The sequence below is a fragment of the Chenopodium quinoa genome, unplaced genomic scaffold, assembly GCF_001683475.1.
Source record: "Chenopodium quinoa cultivar QQ74 unplaced genomic scaffold, ASM168347v1, whole genome shotgun sequence".
NCBI lineage: Eukaryota > Viridiplantae > Streptophyta > Magnoliopsida > Caryophyllales > Amaranthaceae > Chenopodium > Chenopodium quinoa.
Genome location: NW_018743919.1, coordinates 2,526,688 through 2,544,972, shown reverse-complemented (window position 1 = coordinate 2,544,972; position 18,285 = coordinate 2,526,688). Strand labels below are relative to the sequence as shown.

Below are 18,285 nucleotides of genomic sequence, written 5' to 3'. Positions count from 1 at the left end.
GCACTTAATGATACATCTCTCAGAAAATGAAATACGAAGAAGAAATCTTTGTTAAGGAAACTGATTTGGCCAAGTTGCTTCATTATTTTTTGGGACCTTGACACCTTGACGTTTAGCTCTTAAACAAAGGTTTTTTCTTGTTTTCCCATTTATCCAGACGCCTTTTCGCTTTCTCCACCTGAAAGTCATGGTAAATTTTTACAGTTGCTAACTTTACAACACTTCATGTAATAGGATATCCAGATCCATGATCCGAGTAGTCTAGTGTTCTGCCTTGAAAAAGATAGAATAGACATCAAAATTCAAAAGTATAGGCTAATTGAGCTCATTACCTCTTTAATCCAATCAGTTCGAGCAGTAATCCGAGTTAAAATCAGAGTTTGTATTGCTGTTTCCGCAACCATCCCCTACCATATGCCCTGTATACATATAACAATCGCTTACTTTTTAGAGTTAGTTGTATATGGCTACTGTGTTTGTGAAAATATGTGTGCCAAAAATAATTGCTTTTTGTTAAAAGATGATTTTCTAATTATAGGATGATATTGTATGTTTATGATGATGGAGATAGAAGAGATCAAAAGAACAAAAGGAAGAGTCGGTGTTATTTTCTTCTTCTTACTACATCCATAGTTCACAAGATGGTGAACTTATTTATAGGCAAATATTGCCATTAAAATATTATACATGATTGTACTTTTAGACAAAGTATTGTCCATAATAAATGCATGTGGTGAGCTACAAGTTACCATGCTACAATTATGTGAACTTCATTTTGGCACTTTCTCAACATTCCCCCTTGAAGTTCGCATGAAATGGGGTATGAGTTGCCTTAAAGAAAAACATTATATGTTTTGATATAGTGCCTCATTAAAAACCTTGTCAGGAAAAAGCCAGTGGGATAAAAACCTGATCGAAGGGAAAAAGAGTGCAGTGTATATAATACTCCCCCTGATTTCAACATAGTTCACGAAGATGACGCATTCCAATTTTGTGAACTAATTGCTCAAATTTTTTAGAAGGAAGAGATTTGGTGAACAGATCGGTAAGGTTGTCACAAGACTGAATTTGCTGGATATCTATTTCCTCATCCTTTTGCAGATCATGTTTGAAGAATAGTTTTGGGGATATATGTTTTGTTCTATCTCCCTTAATATATCCCTCAGTTACTTCAGCAATGCATGTTGTATTGTCTTCAAAGATGGTGGTTGGGTTTTCTGTTATTGCTTTCATTCCACACTCTTCTTGGATATTACTAATCATCGACCTCAGCCATACACATTCTCGTCCTGCTTCATAAAGGGCTATCAACTCTGCATGATTTGAGGATGTAGCGGTCAATGTCTGTTTTGTTGATTTCCATGATATTGTCGTGCCGCCATAAGTGAACAAATATCCATTTTGTGACTTGGCATTTTGAGGATCTGATAAGTATCCAGCGTCTGCATATCCAATGAGAGCAGCATCTTGTTTCGGTTCATAATATAAACCAAGGTCTTGTGTCCCTCGTAGGTATCGGAGTAAGTGTTGGACTCCTTTCCAATGTATGTATGTCGGTGCATTGTTGTACCTGGCTAGCAAGTTCACAGAGAAAGCTATGTCGGGTCTAGTGTTGTTAGCTAAGTACATTAAGGCTCCAATTGCACTTAAGTATGGTACTTCTGGACCCAGAATTTCTTCATTTTCTTCTCGGGGCCTGAATGGATCGTTTTTCATATTCAAAGAACGAACAACCATAGGGAAGTTGATTGGAGTTGCTTTGTCCATGAAAAATCTTTTCAAAACTCTTTCTGTATAGTTTGATTGATGAACAAAAATACCATGACTCAAATGCTCAATTTGCAATCCAAGGCAAAATTTAGTTTTTCCAAGGTCTTTCATCTCAAACTCTTTCATCAAGTATTTTGCAGTTTTCTCAAGTTCATTTGGGGTTCCGATGATATTCAAATCATCAACATAAACTGCAATAATAGCGAATCCTGATTGTGATCGCTTTATGAAAACACAAGGACTAATTTGATTGTTCTTGAACCCTTCTCTCATAAGGTATTCACTAAGACGATTATACCACATCCTTCCAGATTGTTTCAATCCATAAAGTGCCCTTTTTAGTTTTATGGAAAGTAATTGTCTAGGTTTGTGGTTTTCTGGTAGTTTTAGTCCTTCGGGGACTTTCATGTAAATGTTTGTATCGAGTGACCCATACAAATATGCAGTCACTACATCCATTAATCGCATTTGCAGCCCTTTTGTGACTGTCAAACTTACCAGAAATCTCAATGTAGTTGCATCAACTACTGGAGAATATGTTTCTTCATAATCGATCCCTGGAATTTGAGAAAATCCTTGGGCTACAAGTCTTGCCTTGTATCTAACTATCTCATTTTTCTCATTACGTTTTCTCACAAATACCCATTTGTATCCAACGGGTTTTACACCCGCTGGTGTAAGAGTTATTTTTCCAAAAACTTCTTGTTTTTCAAGTGACTTCAACTCAGCCAGCATTACCTCCTCCCACTTTGGCCAATCAATCCTGTGTCGGCATTCTTCCACTGTTCTTGGTTCAACATCATTTTCATCAGACACAATGTCGATTGCGATGGAATTAGCAAATATTTCATCCACGATAACATCTTTCCTATTCCAATGAGTCTTGGTAGAGACGTAATTCATTGAAATTTCATTGTTATCGATGTTTTGAACATCTTTTTCATTCCCCGTAGGGTTGTCTTCTTGTTCGTCCCCTTTTGGATTATCATCATTTTCTTTTCTTTTATCCACATTTGGTTTTTCTTGACCTTCTGACGAGGAAATATCATTAGTCTCATTTTCTATTCCATCCAATCTTTTCAATTTCCTTGGTTTAGAATCTTTTGAACCAAGTGGTCTCCCACGCTTTCTGCGTGCGTAGGATTCATTCTCAATGGCCTTATTATCAGTTGGGATTTCGATACGGGCAGGGGCATTTTCTGATGGTATATGTGATTTTGTCACCTTCTTTGTGTCTACAAATGCATCAGGCAATTGGTTTGCAACACTTTGTAAGTAAACAATTTTCTTGACTTCTTGTTCACACATATTTGTTCGTGGGTCTAACATCAACAGTTGTGTTGCATTCCAAATAAGTCCTATTTCTTTCTTGCGTGGGTCCACTTTCTCTCCCCCTAAGGCTGGGAATACTGCTTCATTAAAGTGACAGTCGGCAAATCTAGCCGTAAATAAGTCACCAGTCAATGGTTCAAGATATTTAATTATAGAGGGGGATTCAAACCCAACATAAATTCCCAGCCTTCTTTGTGGACCCATTTTTGTTCGTTGGGGTGGAGCAATGGGAACATATACAGCACAACCAAAGATTTTTAGATGTGAAATACTTGGTTCTCGACCACAAACAAGTTGTAGTGGTGAGAATTTATGATAAGTTGTAGGTCTCAATCTAATTAGTGCTGCTGCATGTATTATAGCATGTCCCCAAGCAGATGATGGAAATTTTGACCTCATTAATAATGGTCTTGCAATCTCTTAATTAGTGATTCAGCTAGACCATTTTGTGTGTGAACATGAGCTACTGGGTGTTCAACATCAATTCCGATTGACATACAATAATCATTAAATGTTTGGGATGTAAATTCCCCAGCATTGTCGAGTCTTATTTTCTTTATTGTATGATCTGGGAATTGTGCTCTTAATTTGATAATTTGGGCAAGTAATTTTGCAAAGGCAACATTTCTGCTTGAAAGCAGACTTACATGTGACCATCGTGTAGAAGCATCAATTAAAACCATGAAATATCGAAATGGTCCACATGCTGGATTAATTGGCCCGCAAATATCTCCCTGAATTCTTTCCAAGAATTTTGGAGACTCAATAGCAATTTTGTTCATAGATGGTCTTATTATTAATTTGCCAAGTGAACATGCAGAGCATGTCAATTCATCCGATCGAGGAATTTTGACATTTCTTATTGAATGTCCAATTGAATTCGCTATTATTCTTTGCATCATCCCAGTTGCTGGATGTCCCAACCGATCATGCCATAAAATAATCAAATGTTTGTCATCTAACTTCTGGTTAGATACCATATTGATTTCCACAGGTCGTACGTTTATATGATATAATCCCGAAGAATATGCTGGCAATTTCTCATAAATGTATTTCTTGCCAGATTTTCTTGCCGTGAGGCATAAATACTCCTTTTGACCTGTTGTCATTGTTTCTAAATGATAGCCATTTTGGCGTACATCTTTAAAGCTTATGAGATTTCTTCGAGATTTACTCGAGTATAAAGCATTATTGATCGTTAATTTTGTTCCATTTGGAAGCATTATACAAGCCTTTCCAGATCCTTCAATTAATTTTGCTGACCCGGAAATAGTATTTACATTTGCCTGAAACAATTTTAGTTGTGAAAAATATTTCCTATCCCTTAAGATAGTGTGTGTTGTTCCACTGTCCAAAAGGCATTGATATTCGGAACCAACTTCAGGCATATCTATGTCTTCATAAAATAAATATGAGATTAGTTTAGAATAATATCATACAAACCTTTATTGATGATAGAAATTAAGAGTACATGACTAGACGTTTTAAAATACAGTACATAAACAGAAAATATATTAAAACATAGTGTATATTACATTAGCAGATAGATTTTTAAGCATTGTTATTTTCTCTGAAGATGAAATCATTTCCAATTTCAGCATTGTCCATGAAAAAATCTGACACATCAAGGGTAGGGCAAGGAGCATTTTCTTCATTAACATAATTTGCTTCTGCATTTTTCTCTTTGCCTTTTACAGAAGCTTGGTAAAGGTCTACTAAATGTTTGGTCGTACGACAAGTACGTCCCCAATGCCCTGTCATGCCACATCTGTAACATGTGTCTTTTCCTTTTGAAGGAGTTTGTTTGTGGCTTCCAGATGACTGCCCCTTCTGCTTTTCAAAATTTTTGAAATTACTGTTTCTTTGAAAATTATTTCTACCACGTCCTCGGCCTCGTCCGCGATAATTTCCACGGCCTCTTCCACGGCCATTGTAATTTCCACGTCCACCTCTTCGTGTAGCATATGCCTCGGGTGGATAAGAACTTGTTGCATTTGCCTCATGATGAGTGGCCAAAGACCTAGTTGGTCTAAGATTATGATTTTTCAACAAAAGATCACTATTTTGTTCCGCAACAAGCAATACACTCATTAATTCATTAAACTTTTTAAAACCTCTTTCGCGATATTGTTCTTGCAACAGTATGTTGCTTGCATGAAAGGTAGTGAGTGTTTTTTCAATCATCTGTTCATCGGTGACTGGATGATCACAGTATCTCAATATAGATACTATCTCATGCATGGTTGAATTGTAATCAATTACGGATTTGAAATCCTGGAATCGTAAATTTTTCCAGTCAAATAATGCCTTAGGAAGGAGCACCCTTTTGTGGTGTCCAAATCTTTCATTAAGACAATCCCATAATTCTTTGGGATCTTCAACCATCATGTACTCGGTTTTAAGGCTTTCACGTAAATGATGCCTTAGTAACACTAAGGCTTTTGCCTTTTCTTGTTCAGTAACAGGTTTTTCAACCGTTATGGTAGAAGTGGTAGTATCAGTTGTTTGACCAGAGGGACTTTTATTATCTTTAACAGTGTGCTCCAACCCTTGAGCTTTTAAATTCATCATGGCATCCACTTTCCATTCCAAAAATTTCTTTCCAGATAAATCTAGGATGCTGAATTGTCTTTTCATAAGATCTCCCATTTTAACTACAACAAATCATGTGATGATTAGTTTATAATAATAAATCATATGTTCAACACATATGTTTAATTCTTCCATATTTATAGTTTGTTAATGAAACACGTGATAATTAAATTTATTTAACAATAATAAACCATAAATAATATAATTCTTTTCTCCCCCTTGGTTTATCATTGTGAGTAATTATATAATTAGGCAAAAATAAATCATAGTAGTCGCATAAATGGCAAAATGACAACAACAACAACAACAACAGTAGTAATTATAATTATAATAATAATGGTAATATTATACAATGATGATTAACAACAAAACAACATAATAAAACAAAAAAAAAACATGCTTTTAATCTACTAAACCGAAAAAATAAACAAACTTCACTTGTACATCATGACAAAAATTAATATTGCTACTAACATAACTACAAGCGCCATAATTAAAAGAAGATATTGTTTTATCTTCCTTAAATCTTCTTCAAAAGTGAAGGTGTGGGTGTTTTGGGTGTCGTCGGGGAACATATTGGAGAGGAAGGGGTGAAAAAAATTTTGGGTGATTTTTGGATAAAGAAAAAAAATGGGAGAAGATAAGGGGTTTGTGGTGAAAATCGGGGGAAAATCTACCTTTTATAGAGGTAGGTTTATCCGTTACTGTTTTGTACAATTGTAAAAATATCATATAATAGTTTAATGTACTGGCAAAATTATGACCCAAATATAAATATTTATATTTGTAAAAGGTTATCACACTGGGAATGCAAGTCATAGTGGTCCGAGAGCCCTAATATCTACAAAAGATCATGGGTTCGAAAACTGAAAGAAACACAAAAAAGTATGTAAAAGAAAGAAAAATAATAATAAAAAAAAGGCTGCATCCTTTTTTTTTTTTTTTTTTGTTAATTTAGTTAATAATATGTATGCAAAGTTATTACTAAGCAATTATAATAACTAAAAGTAAATTTTACATAAAAGGTGAGTATGTAATAACAACATTTATGAAAAAAACAAGATATCAACATGAATAAAACAAGTGAGGATAGTAATGAAATTCATAAGCAAGAGAATATTTTTTTTCACCGATGTTTTGCCTCCTTATTTTTTTTTTTTTTTGATATATAATATAGTAAATGTTTGAGTTTCTGGTATAGAGGATCCCAAAATATGGGCAACTATAGAGCATACTCCTCAAAACATTTAGAAATAGATAGTATTTATTTGTTATAATTTTGAAAAGTAGGTATAAATATACATGACTAGGAATTGGTGCTGATAACGTGTTAAAAGATGATTTTCTAATTATAGGATGATATTGTATGTTTATAATGATGGAGATAGAAGAGATCAAAAGAACAAAAGGAAGAGTCGGTGTTATTTTCTTCTTTTTACTACATCCATAGTTCACAAGATGGTGAACTTATTTATAGGCAAATATTGCCATTAAAATATTATACATGATTGTACTTTTAGACAAAGTATTGTCCATAATAAATGCATGTGGTGAGCTACAAGTTACCATGCTACAATTATGTGAACTTCATTTTGGCACTTTCTCAACACTTTTTAGGTTCATTTTGAACCATAATAATTCGATATGGGGTTAAAATTGGCAAAATATTAGCAGAATTGCCTCATTTTGCTTGCCTAAAAATTCCTTAGTACAAGCACATCCTTTGCTGTGAAAATTGCTCGATTAAGGTTTTTGCGTTTTCAGTCATTAATCGAGCTTAAATAATTGATATATTGCCTTAATCCTAGAGCCCTAGAGGTGATCATCAACCGAGCCGAAAAAGTGTTGGTTTTGGCAGGCATAGAAACACTTTTTAATTTCAAAATCCGAGCCCGACCCGAAAAAAACCGTTTGGCCCAACATTATTTTGCTAGTTTGGGCACAAGATTTTATTCAAAGGCTTAGCCCGATTTTTTTTATCACATGTACTTAATCCTAATGCTTCTAGCCTGGTTGTTATAAATGAAAAATGTTCACTTCGATTTTAGTAAAGAGCTCCAGTCAGCTCCCTTTGTATTCTTCGTTTAGGATCATGTATAAGTTTTTGAGGATTATATGGCAGACATTAGTATTTTAAACGATCAAATACCTGTATTTTGAAATTCTGTATGACAAATTCACAAATTACTTGGAATGAAAGGAGAAGCTAAACAACTGTTATGAACGGAGAGAGATTAAATTTCTTTGGTCGGAATAATTATCATTTTCAATCATTCTGAATGGTGTGGTTGGCTAACTTATCAATGTTGCTATCTTTACATCAAACTAAAACTGATGACTAAATCCAATTTCCAAACCATAACATCAAAACATTGTGGAAATTCTCTTGAATGCAATGGATATAATTTCCACAACAAATATGCATCCATTTTCACTACGAACAAAATTTGCTTTCATGTTTGATTTGAAGCTCTGTATATAGATGAGATACTCAGTACTGCACTTTTGTTCAGTTTTTGTCGCACAAATTTGATCGTTAATGATGATTTACATTCAACTCATCTTGTTTATCAATGGCTCTTTCATGGCATCCCATGTATCTAGTCGTTCTGCAGCTTTCTCTACCTGCAAATGTAACATATAATGTGATTAATCATTACCATTTTCAGAAGTATACTTTGATACATACAAAGTATATCATTTCTAAGCTAAGATCTGTTCAACAAAACAAATACACGAAACAAACATTATAGAACACATAATTGAAGCAAATGTATGCTCAATATTAATTTGTCATACGACGACAATATGTTAATACACATGAACATGGGAAATTTTAAACTTCAAGTCTTACTATACGTAACAACAAAAATTGCTATATGTAGAAAATGTAATATACGCGGAAACAATTGTCATTGTGATACTGTAATTTTAAATAGTAAGACGACAATTAAAGGTGTATGAATGTATTATGATTGTACACATACTACACTATATAACAAACATTACAAAGTAGAAATTCAATTAACCTTACTACTTTTGCAATATGCACTCATTTACCCAATAAAATCAAAATTAATACTCCTACGTTACATATCAAAGATGCAATATGCACTCAAATATTTGACAAAATATGCATTAAGTTATATATGGCATGACTAGTTTGCTTAATGAGGTTGGATAATTATGTGTTACACGTTAATTTCTTTCATCATCATGCATGATTTTGGATAATATTCAATTCTTCACCTACTAAAATACTCCAAAACACCTTTGTTATATAGTGGGAGTACTATCAGAGAGAATTAAATGGCTTTATCAACTGAATTCTCGACAAATTAAGCCAAAATCTAAGTACATCACTGTCCTTTGAGACTGCCTAATTAAATTCCAAACAAATTCTACGAATATTATGGCGTAATTTCAGAGGTTAACATCTCAGTTATCTCTTCTATAATTAGCTTATGGACAAGTTTGATGCCTATATAAAATGGTCCATACTGGTTGAATACTCCAACTGTAAAGAGTCGGACCAAAACAATTTTATTATAAAATGGTCCATATTTATTGTATTAATTTTAGAATGGAAGAGGATATCCGTTTTAAATATGCATTTTAGAGACTGTAAAGAGGCAGACCAAAACAATTTTAGCTGCATTAGCATTACTCCCGTATTATATTTGGTACAACGCTCCAATTAAGTCCTTTAAATGAGGTACTCTGACAGTCCGACCACAAGAACATATTGATAAAGATATGTACCTAAATCACATTAAATAGAATAAGCATGAATAGCAAATAACAATACCTCTTTTTCCCAATCTGTTCGATACGTGACCCATAGTAGAATAAGAGTTTGTATCACAGTACCTCCGATCATTCCACCCCATATGCCCTACAATGAGACAATATGCCGACATTTTGTAAGGACGATTAACAAGTGCCAAATATGAATTTTACAAGTGTTATAACTAGCAATAATTCGATAAATGTAGCGTGAAAGTAATGAACAAAAGGATTTACCTTAACACCAAGCTTAAAGTAAAATCCGAGTAGTACTCCAACGGGGATTCCAACCACATAATAACACGCGACATTTACATAAGCAACAAAGGATTGCCATCCACATCCAACTGCCACCCCTGCAAATTATCATAAACTTTAGCAAATCATATTCCTGTACTAAGAGATCGTTAAGACAAACATCACATAGATCAGCAACAATCACCAATTAATTTGCTGAGTACAACGGAAGCTGTGTAACTTGTATTTGCATTCATTTCATAGCAATGTTATTATACAGAGTACAACGGGTTACAATGTTAGTTCTAATTACTTATAAAGAGACCTTATTCTGTTCAACTTATTTGATAAGAGATACCAAGTTAGATCAGTGCACAAAGTTATTTGTCACATTTTTATGTTGCATATTGCTGTTTCTGTGGTCATCACTGTGTACTATCAATCTTAAATTATAAGTTCCAAACTGAAAAACAAAACTCGAAATTTTGTTACCTGATAAAACAGGTTGGACTCCATTCAGAAGGATAGAAATGGCGAGGAAGGGGGAGAGATCAGCAACAGCTTCAGAGACTTCAGTTCCACCAGTGAAGATGTAACTCAGCTGATACCGGAAAATGAGCACAAGGATGGCAAAGATAAGGGCGATTAAGAAGGAAATGGTTGTCACTGCTACAACAGAAAATGAGGCCGATTTTGGGTGCTTTGCTCCTAGCTCATTGCTCACTCTTACACTGTCAAGTACAAAAAAACGATTATTGTTATTGAATTCATGTTACTTTGGATTTATGGTTCAAATATGATGAATATCTCTTTCTAATTACAAGTACTAAAGAGAAAATAAAAGTGTAGCTAACCTTGCAGCTGCATTGAATCCCACTGAAATCATGAACACCCATCCAGAAATTGTCATGCTGCAAGATTACACAAAGTCACAACTCATAAGCTTAAATCATGAGCATATTGTCATATGCACGGAGTTTTAAGGCTATGTTCTTCTCGGCTTACTTATATAAGTTTCGGAAAAGATAAATTGCTTTTACAACTAGTTTAATTAGTAATCAAATAATTCAGTTCAGCAATCAGTCAGTCTTAGCAAAAATAAGTTAAGCCCGACTAAAAATAATCTACGTTGAGCCAAAGTTCAGTAAAAATCAGTTGAAAGAATAGAACATTTATTATACTACCTCTGTTTCAAATTATTTACAATTATTAGACGTTTTCTACTCACACTTTATGACAAATTACTTAAATTATTTAAAACGGATTTAGTACCATATTACAGAAAAACAATGTAATTAACATTGCATTTAGCAAGAAGTATAAGTTAATAATAATTGGGCCATGTAGCTAATTATTTGCAAAAGTCGAACATATTACACAACTGATTACATGCATTCATGTTCATATGTCCCTTTGCAGGAATTGTTACCTTTTTCTACCAATACGACAAATGACACGTACATATTCATGAATATAAAGAAGGAAAGTCTGTTATTTGTAGTTTTTTTTCCCTTTCGATCACCACCCTTGAAATAGAAATATCTATGAATTAAATGTTGATGCAATTTTTTATGCATTATGTGAGGTCCAAATCATCCAATTTATTAGAGGAAACATCACCCTAGTAAAACAAGAGGCCCATACCTCTTATTATATAACACTTCTTACTTCTATACTAAACAGTATACTAATTTAAGGGAACATTAAATGAACTGATTTTCAATGGTGGCCATCTCTCCCTAAGCAATCATCAATAGTGATAGAAGGGAAAACAAAATTGAATGATTTAGGGGTTGTTTGGCAATCGGCGGTTGACTGTTGGTTTGTTTGACTAGCTGAAACTGTATGAATTGGCTTTTTAAGTTAGTTGTTTAAGCCGGCCGTTTACAAAAGTGTTTGGTGAAATTATTTATGGTTGTTAGCTATTTATTAGTAATAAAGTGGGCCAACAAGCCAAAAGCCAATATAAAAAGCTCCTCCTATTAGCTTTTGGCAGAAAAGCCTGCTTAAAAACCAACAAAAAAAAACCAACTACCAAACATATTTTTTTGGCTGTTTGACCAAATTAAAAAGTCAAAAGCCAAAAGCTAGGCAAAAGTCAATTGCCAAACACCCCCTTAAAGTTTTAGACCCTACATATATTTTAGATGGTGAAAAATCGCATATCATTTGTGATTCCGACTAATAACAAGCCACAAGTAGCTATTACTCTTTCGATTTGGAATGAGTTGTAATAATTTATTTCCTGACATTCTAAATTAGTATACGTGACTATTATTTTAACTAGGGTGTATACATAGGAAAAACGACAATGGAGCTAATTATTATGCCTTAAGAAGGCTTAGTCGAATTTAATTTAGGAAGGAGCTTATATACCATGAACAATGACGATTATATGTATAGTGAATGTTGTCAAAAGAAGAGGATACATGATGCATGTTTATGATTTTTAACTTGAAATTATAGAGCAAAAAACTCATACCTTACTGAAAGGGAGTCTAAGGCGAGTTGAGCATTATCGAGCAAGCCAGCAATCAACACCAATATCTGAAAATACCAAGTTTCTAAACACAGCATCACAGCTGAGGCAGCAGACAGTTTGAAGAACTCGTAAAGCCCACTAAACGCAGCCAAACTAAACCCGGTCCAAGTATACTTGAACCTTGAGCTCACCACTATGTAAACAAACTGTGCCACGACTATGATCCACCACGAAAAACTCAACACCAAACCAGCCCCAAGGAGGCCCCATCCAAGCTTGTAAACCGCAACCCAAGTAAGCCCAATGTGAGCCACTAGGGCCGCGGCTGAGATGTATGCACTTGGGAACACCACACTTTGTGATTGGAGGAACTTTTGTATAGGAAAATTGCACGCGTATGCAAAAATTTGAGGGATCAAACCATATATGAAAATCGCGGCTGCTGAGGCTATGTTCTCTGGCTCCCCTAGTAGTAAAAGGATGTCCTTAGAGAAAAGGTACACGATCATTAATGGTATACCGGTGGCCATTAGGAGGACAGTGGATCGTTGCATATAAACTCCAAGCATGTCGTGCTTATTAGCACCGTATGCTTGCCCACATAGTGTTTCCACCGCGCTTCCCATACCAAGCTACATGTGCAAGTTACATACATATCATGAGTAATTAATAAGGCCATACATCAAATAATCCAAAGAAAACCAAGTTTAATATGTTGCCTAATAACGTTATCTTGTTGTGCAAATACGTACGTGGTGTATTGATAATGTCACAACTGACAAGGTGGTGCTACTCTATTAAACCAATAAGTAACTTTATAATATATAGAGAGTGTACAAGAAACCATTTTACGAGTACAAATTATTAAAAAATCAAAGTAACTTAATGCGCATAAAATTGACAAATGCAAACCTATCTGAAATCCCTTTCAAATTATTGTGCATTTGTGATCAACATTAACCATAAGATTATGAGAGTCAAATCAATTCAAGAGTCTTTGATGGCGAAAATTCTCTTACCCTTTTCTTTGTACTCCTAAAAATCAGTTTTATTTTGCTAATTCAATATGATTTGACCCGTGTGAGATTTTAGCCATGTCATTTTTCTTACAAAATGCGAGTAAAGTGTGGTATGCAAGTTGCACCTGCAGTATATACAGGGGCGGACCCACCTTTAGTCATAGTGGGTCCGGTGACACAGTATTTTTTTAAAAAAATAAAATATCAAAGAGACCCCTTATTATAGATAGGTGGTCTCTTTGATGCTGCTAGTGGTAACAACAAACAATATCAAAGAGACCGCTTATTAAGATAGGAGATCTCTTTGATGCTGCTATTGCTACAAAAGACTTGATGTGTTTTCTTTTATATATTAAAGAGACCTGTTATTTATATAAGAGGTCTCTTTGATGCTGCTATTGCATTTCACAATTTTTTTGCGTTACTTTCTTTTTCATTAAAGAGACCAGTTATATTTAATAACTGGTCTTTTAAGTTATCTCACTTTTTTTTATATAATTTTTTAATAATTTTTTTTCCCTTTTTATATCTTATATTTGTACAACCAATTTTAATATTTCCCCATAAAGCTTATCAATTAACTAAAAAATCATAAAGTTAATTCAATATAATAATTTTATTGTACCATTGGTTTATAACATGTTATTTGTAGTATTTTCGACTTGTAAAATTGAATTCTTAAGTACTATATTTGGTTGTGATATGAATTTTTGTGTCCTATTTTTGGATTGAAATCAATTTGGTATATGTATATATACATATATATGTATGTATATATACATATATATATATATTTTATATATATAAGTTTTGGATTGAAATTAATTATGAACAAGACATGGAAAAAAAAAATTGTTCTTTCACAAATGATTAATAATTGATGGTGACACACTATCTCGGAAATCCTAGATCCGCCACTGAGTATATAGATACAGTGATAGAAAGTCACGTGATCACGTTGACAAGTCCATGCCCACAGCCGTCTTGTCCTGTCTGCACGTCTACATAATGACAAAATCATTCATCTACCCTTTTTTTGTCTTACCAACTCTTGCACCTTCAGTCTTTCCATAATAAAATACTTCGTATCTACCCAGTATTAATCTAAAGCTTAAATTTTAATACTTCTTATTTCTTATTTAATACTTCCTCTATTTCTCAAATGTACTTAATCAAATCTATTGTCAATTAGTATTTTGAAGTATTTAATTATTACGGTAGTACAATCAACTAATCAAGTAGTTAGAAATATGTATGAAAAAGGCATAAATCTAACGGCAAGTTTGGTGGTGGAATTAGTGAGGAGCACACCTTGTGATTTTAAAGTTACAAGTTGAAGCCCCATCAGTTACATTTGCTTGGGAATATGGGGATTCTCTAAACTCTTTTTCCCTTTAGATAAGTAGGCTGGATTAACATGTGAAAAGTGTTGTTCAGTATTGTCCTTTATCTCATCTAATGTCAACTACTAACGCTATGGCACAACATTGCCAAGCACAAAAAATGCATGACATAGCAAAGGTACAAGGTAGGCAAGAGTAGCAAGTAAGGCCTAAGTCGCCTTTTTTTTTTTTCTTTCTAAGAAGGCGACTTAGGCCTAAGTAACGCGTTAGCTCGCCAGGCCCAAGTCACAGTAGTCTGATACTTGATGGTGGATCAAATGAGGCAAGGAAGGGCCCAGCCCGGCCCCCCTAACATTTATGGAGCTATTGGTTATAGTAACTAATTGATGTGTAATAAATCTATATAAAAAAATCTGATACACGGAGTAGACTGTGTTTAAATAGGTTAGTTTTGAGCAAAAGATAGGAGGATCAAATCTTGACCCCCAATTAATGACCCAAGATCCTCCATTGTTAATAGTCCATAAATAGAATCGCTCACAGGCCACAGCCATCTTTAGGCTAAAGTCAAACAATGAAATGAAGTACTAGTAGACTTTAATTATAAACCTATCTATCTTAATCACGATGATTGTGAGTGTTCCTCGCAACTCAAATACAATAATTAAGAAATGGTATATACTTTTTAAACAACATCCGCTTACAATATAATATTAACAAGTACTCCATATTCTACAACTTTAGATCATGACTACCACCAAATCTACTCCTCTTAACAAAATATGCGTGTCATGTTAATTTGTCCAATTACTGAATTGTTCTTTTCAAATCAAACTTTGATACCTACCCCTTAATTTTATTATATTCTAATTTAACTTACTGATTTTTATTTTTTTTTACCCAAATTTTGGCACGTACTGCAGTAATTACTAATTAGTCTCTGCCATATGATCCAATGGTCCCTAGATAAGTATGCACTACGTAGTATGAAAAAACAAAAAAGAGTTTGAACTATGGAGTATTGTAGTAATAAGCATTAATAAGAAATTAACACGTAGTATACTAAAATGGACAAAAGACTATATTAGAAAATGAAAGGTTGGAAATTTTCGGAACATCCTATTTTTCTGACCTTATTTTAAAATTCAATAAGTCATTTATATGAACTTACGAAGTCGGTATAATATACCCGAGTATACGGTATAAAAGTATAATTATCTCAACTGATTGAAGTTAATTTTTTGGGTTACTTATTCAATGCCCACATTTAATATACCCTGCACGTAGTAACAAAAAAATATCTAGGGGAGTGTTTCCCCTTAACTCTTCCAATAATTAGACAAATGTGATAAAATAAAATGATAATAAATATCATATTTATTATTTCAGTTAATTAATTCCCATAATTCATATATGCATAATTAGTTATTAGGCAAGCAAATTTTACCAAGAAACAATATATTCTGAAACTTATTTCAACATTAGAGTGTACCCATATTAATACTTCGTATTTTACAACACATGATGCAACAACTGAACAACTACATTTTTTTTACAACACATGATGCAACAACTGAACAACTACATTTTTTTTTTAGTACTTGTATTTTATGACAACTTATACTCAAAAATAAAAATTAATGATATACGAGTAACTAATGCCGAGGAAATAGGATTGAAAATAAAAATTAGAAATTAAAAAATATATATAGGAAAAGAATAAACTTCGTACCATGAGACCATAGGCCAAGAGTTGAACGCCGTTATTGCCGAGAGAAGTGGCCGCAAGTTCAAGATTACCGAGGTGACCGCAAAATATTTGTGTGGACATCGATATCACGTTGTTTAGCAAGTACACTACAATTGCGGGTCCCGCAAGTGGGACTAAATAGGTCATTTCTAGCCACGTGGCCAGCCATATACGTCGGAGAAATGACATGTCACGGTCGCTTAAGGTCTCTTCTAAAGCCGGGATCGTCTCTTTCGCCGCCTTATGCGAAGGCGGCAGAAGGAGAGGAGGTTGGGATGTGAGGAGAGGCTCCTCAAAGTCACCTCTAGAGCCCATGTTATGGGTGGTGTGGTGTGTGTGTTTTTTATGGGTTGGTATGAAATGTTTGATGATAGAATTTGGTAAATAGAGAAATTTGGGAGAATTTATATTGAGAAGTTGAGGGTGGGGGGAAATGTTGTGGCCTAGTGGGATACATAAAAAATAAATAAATAAAATGGGGTGTATGTAGTCTTTATGGCTATAAAATAATTGTGGGATGTTTTTAAAAATTATGAAGTAAAGGAGTTGGAAATGTCAGCTAAACCACAAGTCTAATTGTGTAGGTGGGTAAATTAGAGCCATGTGTGGAAGTAAAGTACGAAGTATATAGTATCTTAGTAAGTATCATTAGCATGGACTATGGAGAGTATTTCATGTTTTTATTTTTTTAGATTTTGTGAAAAAAAAAAATGGGGTCATTGTATATCAACAACGGGATTTTCTTATAACATACTTCCTCCAACAACATTTCATCACATTATTTTATGGACCCTACAAAGTATTAATTTGACCCTTTATAAATTTACTATCTCCGTTAAGTATTAATTGCAACTTTAAAATGCTATTTTATACGAAGTATCTCACAAATAATACTTCAAAATTGTAACTAATATTTAACAGAGGTAGTATATATTAAGTAAAATAGTCTTGTGATATCTTGTTAAAATTGTCTCAATTTATCTTTTCACAATATCTGAAAGGGTATGTTAAAAATAATATGAAGCCAATGAAGTAAATTTTTTTCAAATACATTGAGCTTGAGCATGGTATTTAGTGATTTAAGCATATAAATGCATTTATTAATATGATGATTTGTTTTGACGGTAATATATATATATATGTGCAATAGGATAATTTTAAATTATTTTGATATGTTTCCTAAACAAACAACTTTAATCTAATAAATAATGATGCAAAAGTATATAGAAATATCAATTATATGATTTTCTTCCATATTAATTGGGTGATTATTTTCCTCCAATAATTATTTTACACCCTTCGCAAATAAGATGTCCTCGTATTCCTTTTTTACAGTTTTCATAGTTGTCTCTTTTTTTTATAAGTGTTAAATTTTAAACGGCACAAAATTATTGATACTTAATAGACTTAAATATAATAGTTATAATTATTGGGATAGATGAGGACCCTATTTGGTAATTAGGTGGTTGTATTAACTAGTTTGACTAGCTTGTTATATCAGCTGGTTGTAAATATATAGTTGATTGTGTAAAAGTGGTTGGTAAATAGCTGATAATTGTTTGATAAGCTAATTTTAAAATGCTTTTAGGATGTGTTCTATTCACCTGATTTTCACTTATCTAAAGCTATCTTATCTTATCTTAACTTAGCTGAACTTATTAGATCTTATTATTTTAGTTGTAATTTGAACTTGAGTAACCCTTATCAAAACTTTTTTTTTTTTGAAGTGAACTTTTTGTTTTTTTGAAAAAATAAAAAGAATATTATTAACACTTAATCACCAATACAACAGTTTTGCAGCAAGAAGAACTGAACATAACAGCCTCAACCTACATCCCAAGACCAGGGAAACACCCCTAGTCAACAAAGCACACTCCTAAACCAATTACAATGGTTTATACTAGTCTTAACAGGCATTACAAAGCTAATTCTTTGAAAAACTTCAAACTTCAGATCTCTTATCATAGCTTTAGG

General features: G+C 33.4%; 1 protein-coding gene across 2 annotated transcripts; it reads right to left on the bottom strand.

The window, feature by feature from the left end:
- Positions 1-3: 3 nt before the first annotated feature.
- On the bottom strand, positions 4-17,132 carry LOC110687362 (protein DETOXIFICATION 40-like). Of its 2 annotated transcripts, none has more exons than XM_021864005.1 (7): positions 16,294-17,132; positions 12,200-12,831; positions 10,572-10,628; positions 10,210-10,448; positions 9,718-9,836; positions 9,503-9,589; positions 4-178 (listed from the first exon to the last, which is right to left on the bottom strand). In XM_021864005.1, the coding sequence occupies exons 1-7, from the start codon at positions 16,624-16,626 to the stop codon at positions 113-115; spliced, it is 1,533 nt and encodes a 510-aa protein (XP_021719697.1). In that variant the 5' UTR covers positions 16,627-17,132; the 3' UTR covers positions 4-112. The 2 variants fall into 2 exon arrangements, with proteins under 2 accessions (XP_021719697.1, XP_021719696.1); XM_021864004.1 differs by lacking the exon at positions 4-178 and adding an exon at positions 8,097-8,319 and having other exon boundaries at positions 16,294-17,129.
- Between the last annotated feature and the right edge of the window lie 1,153 nt (positions 17,133-18,285).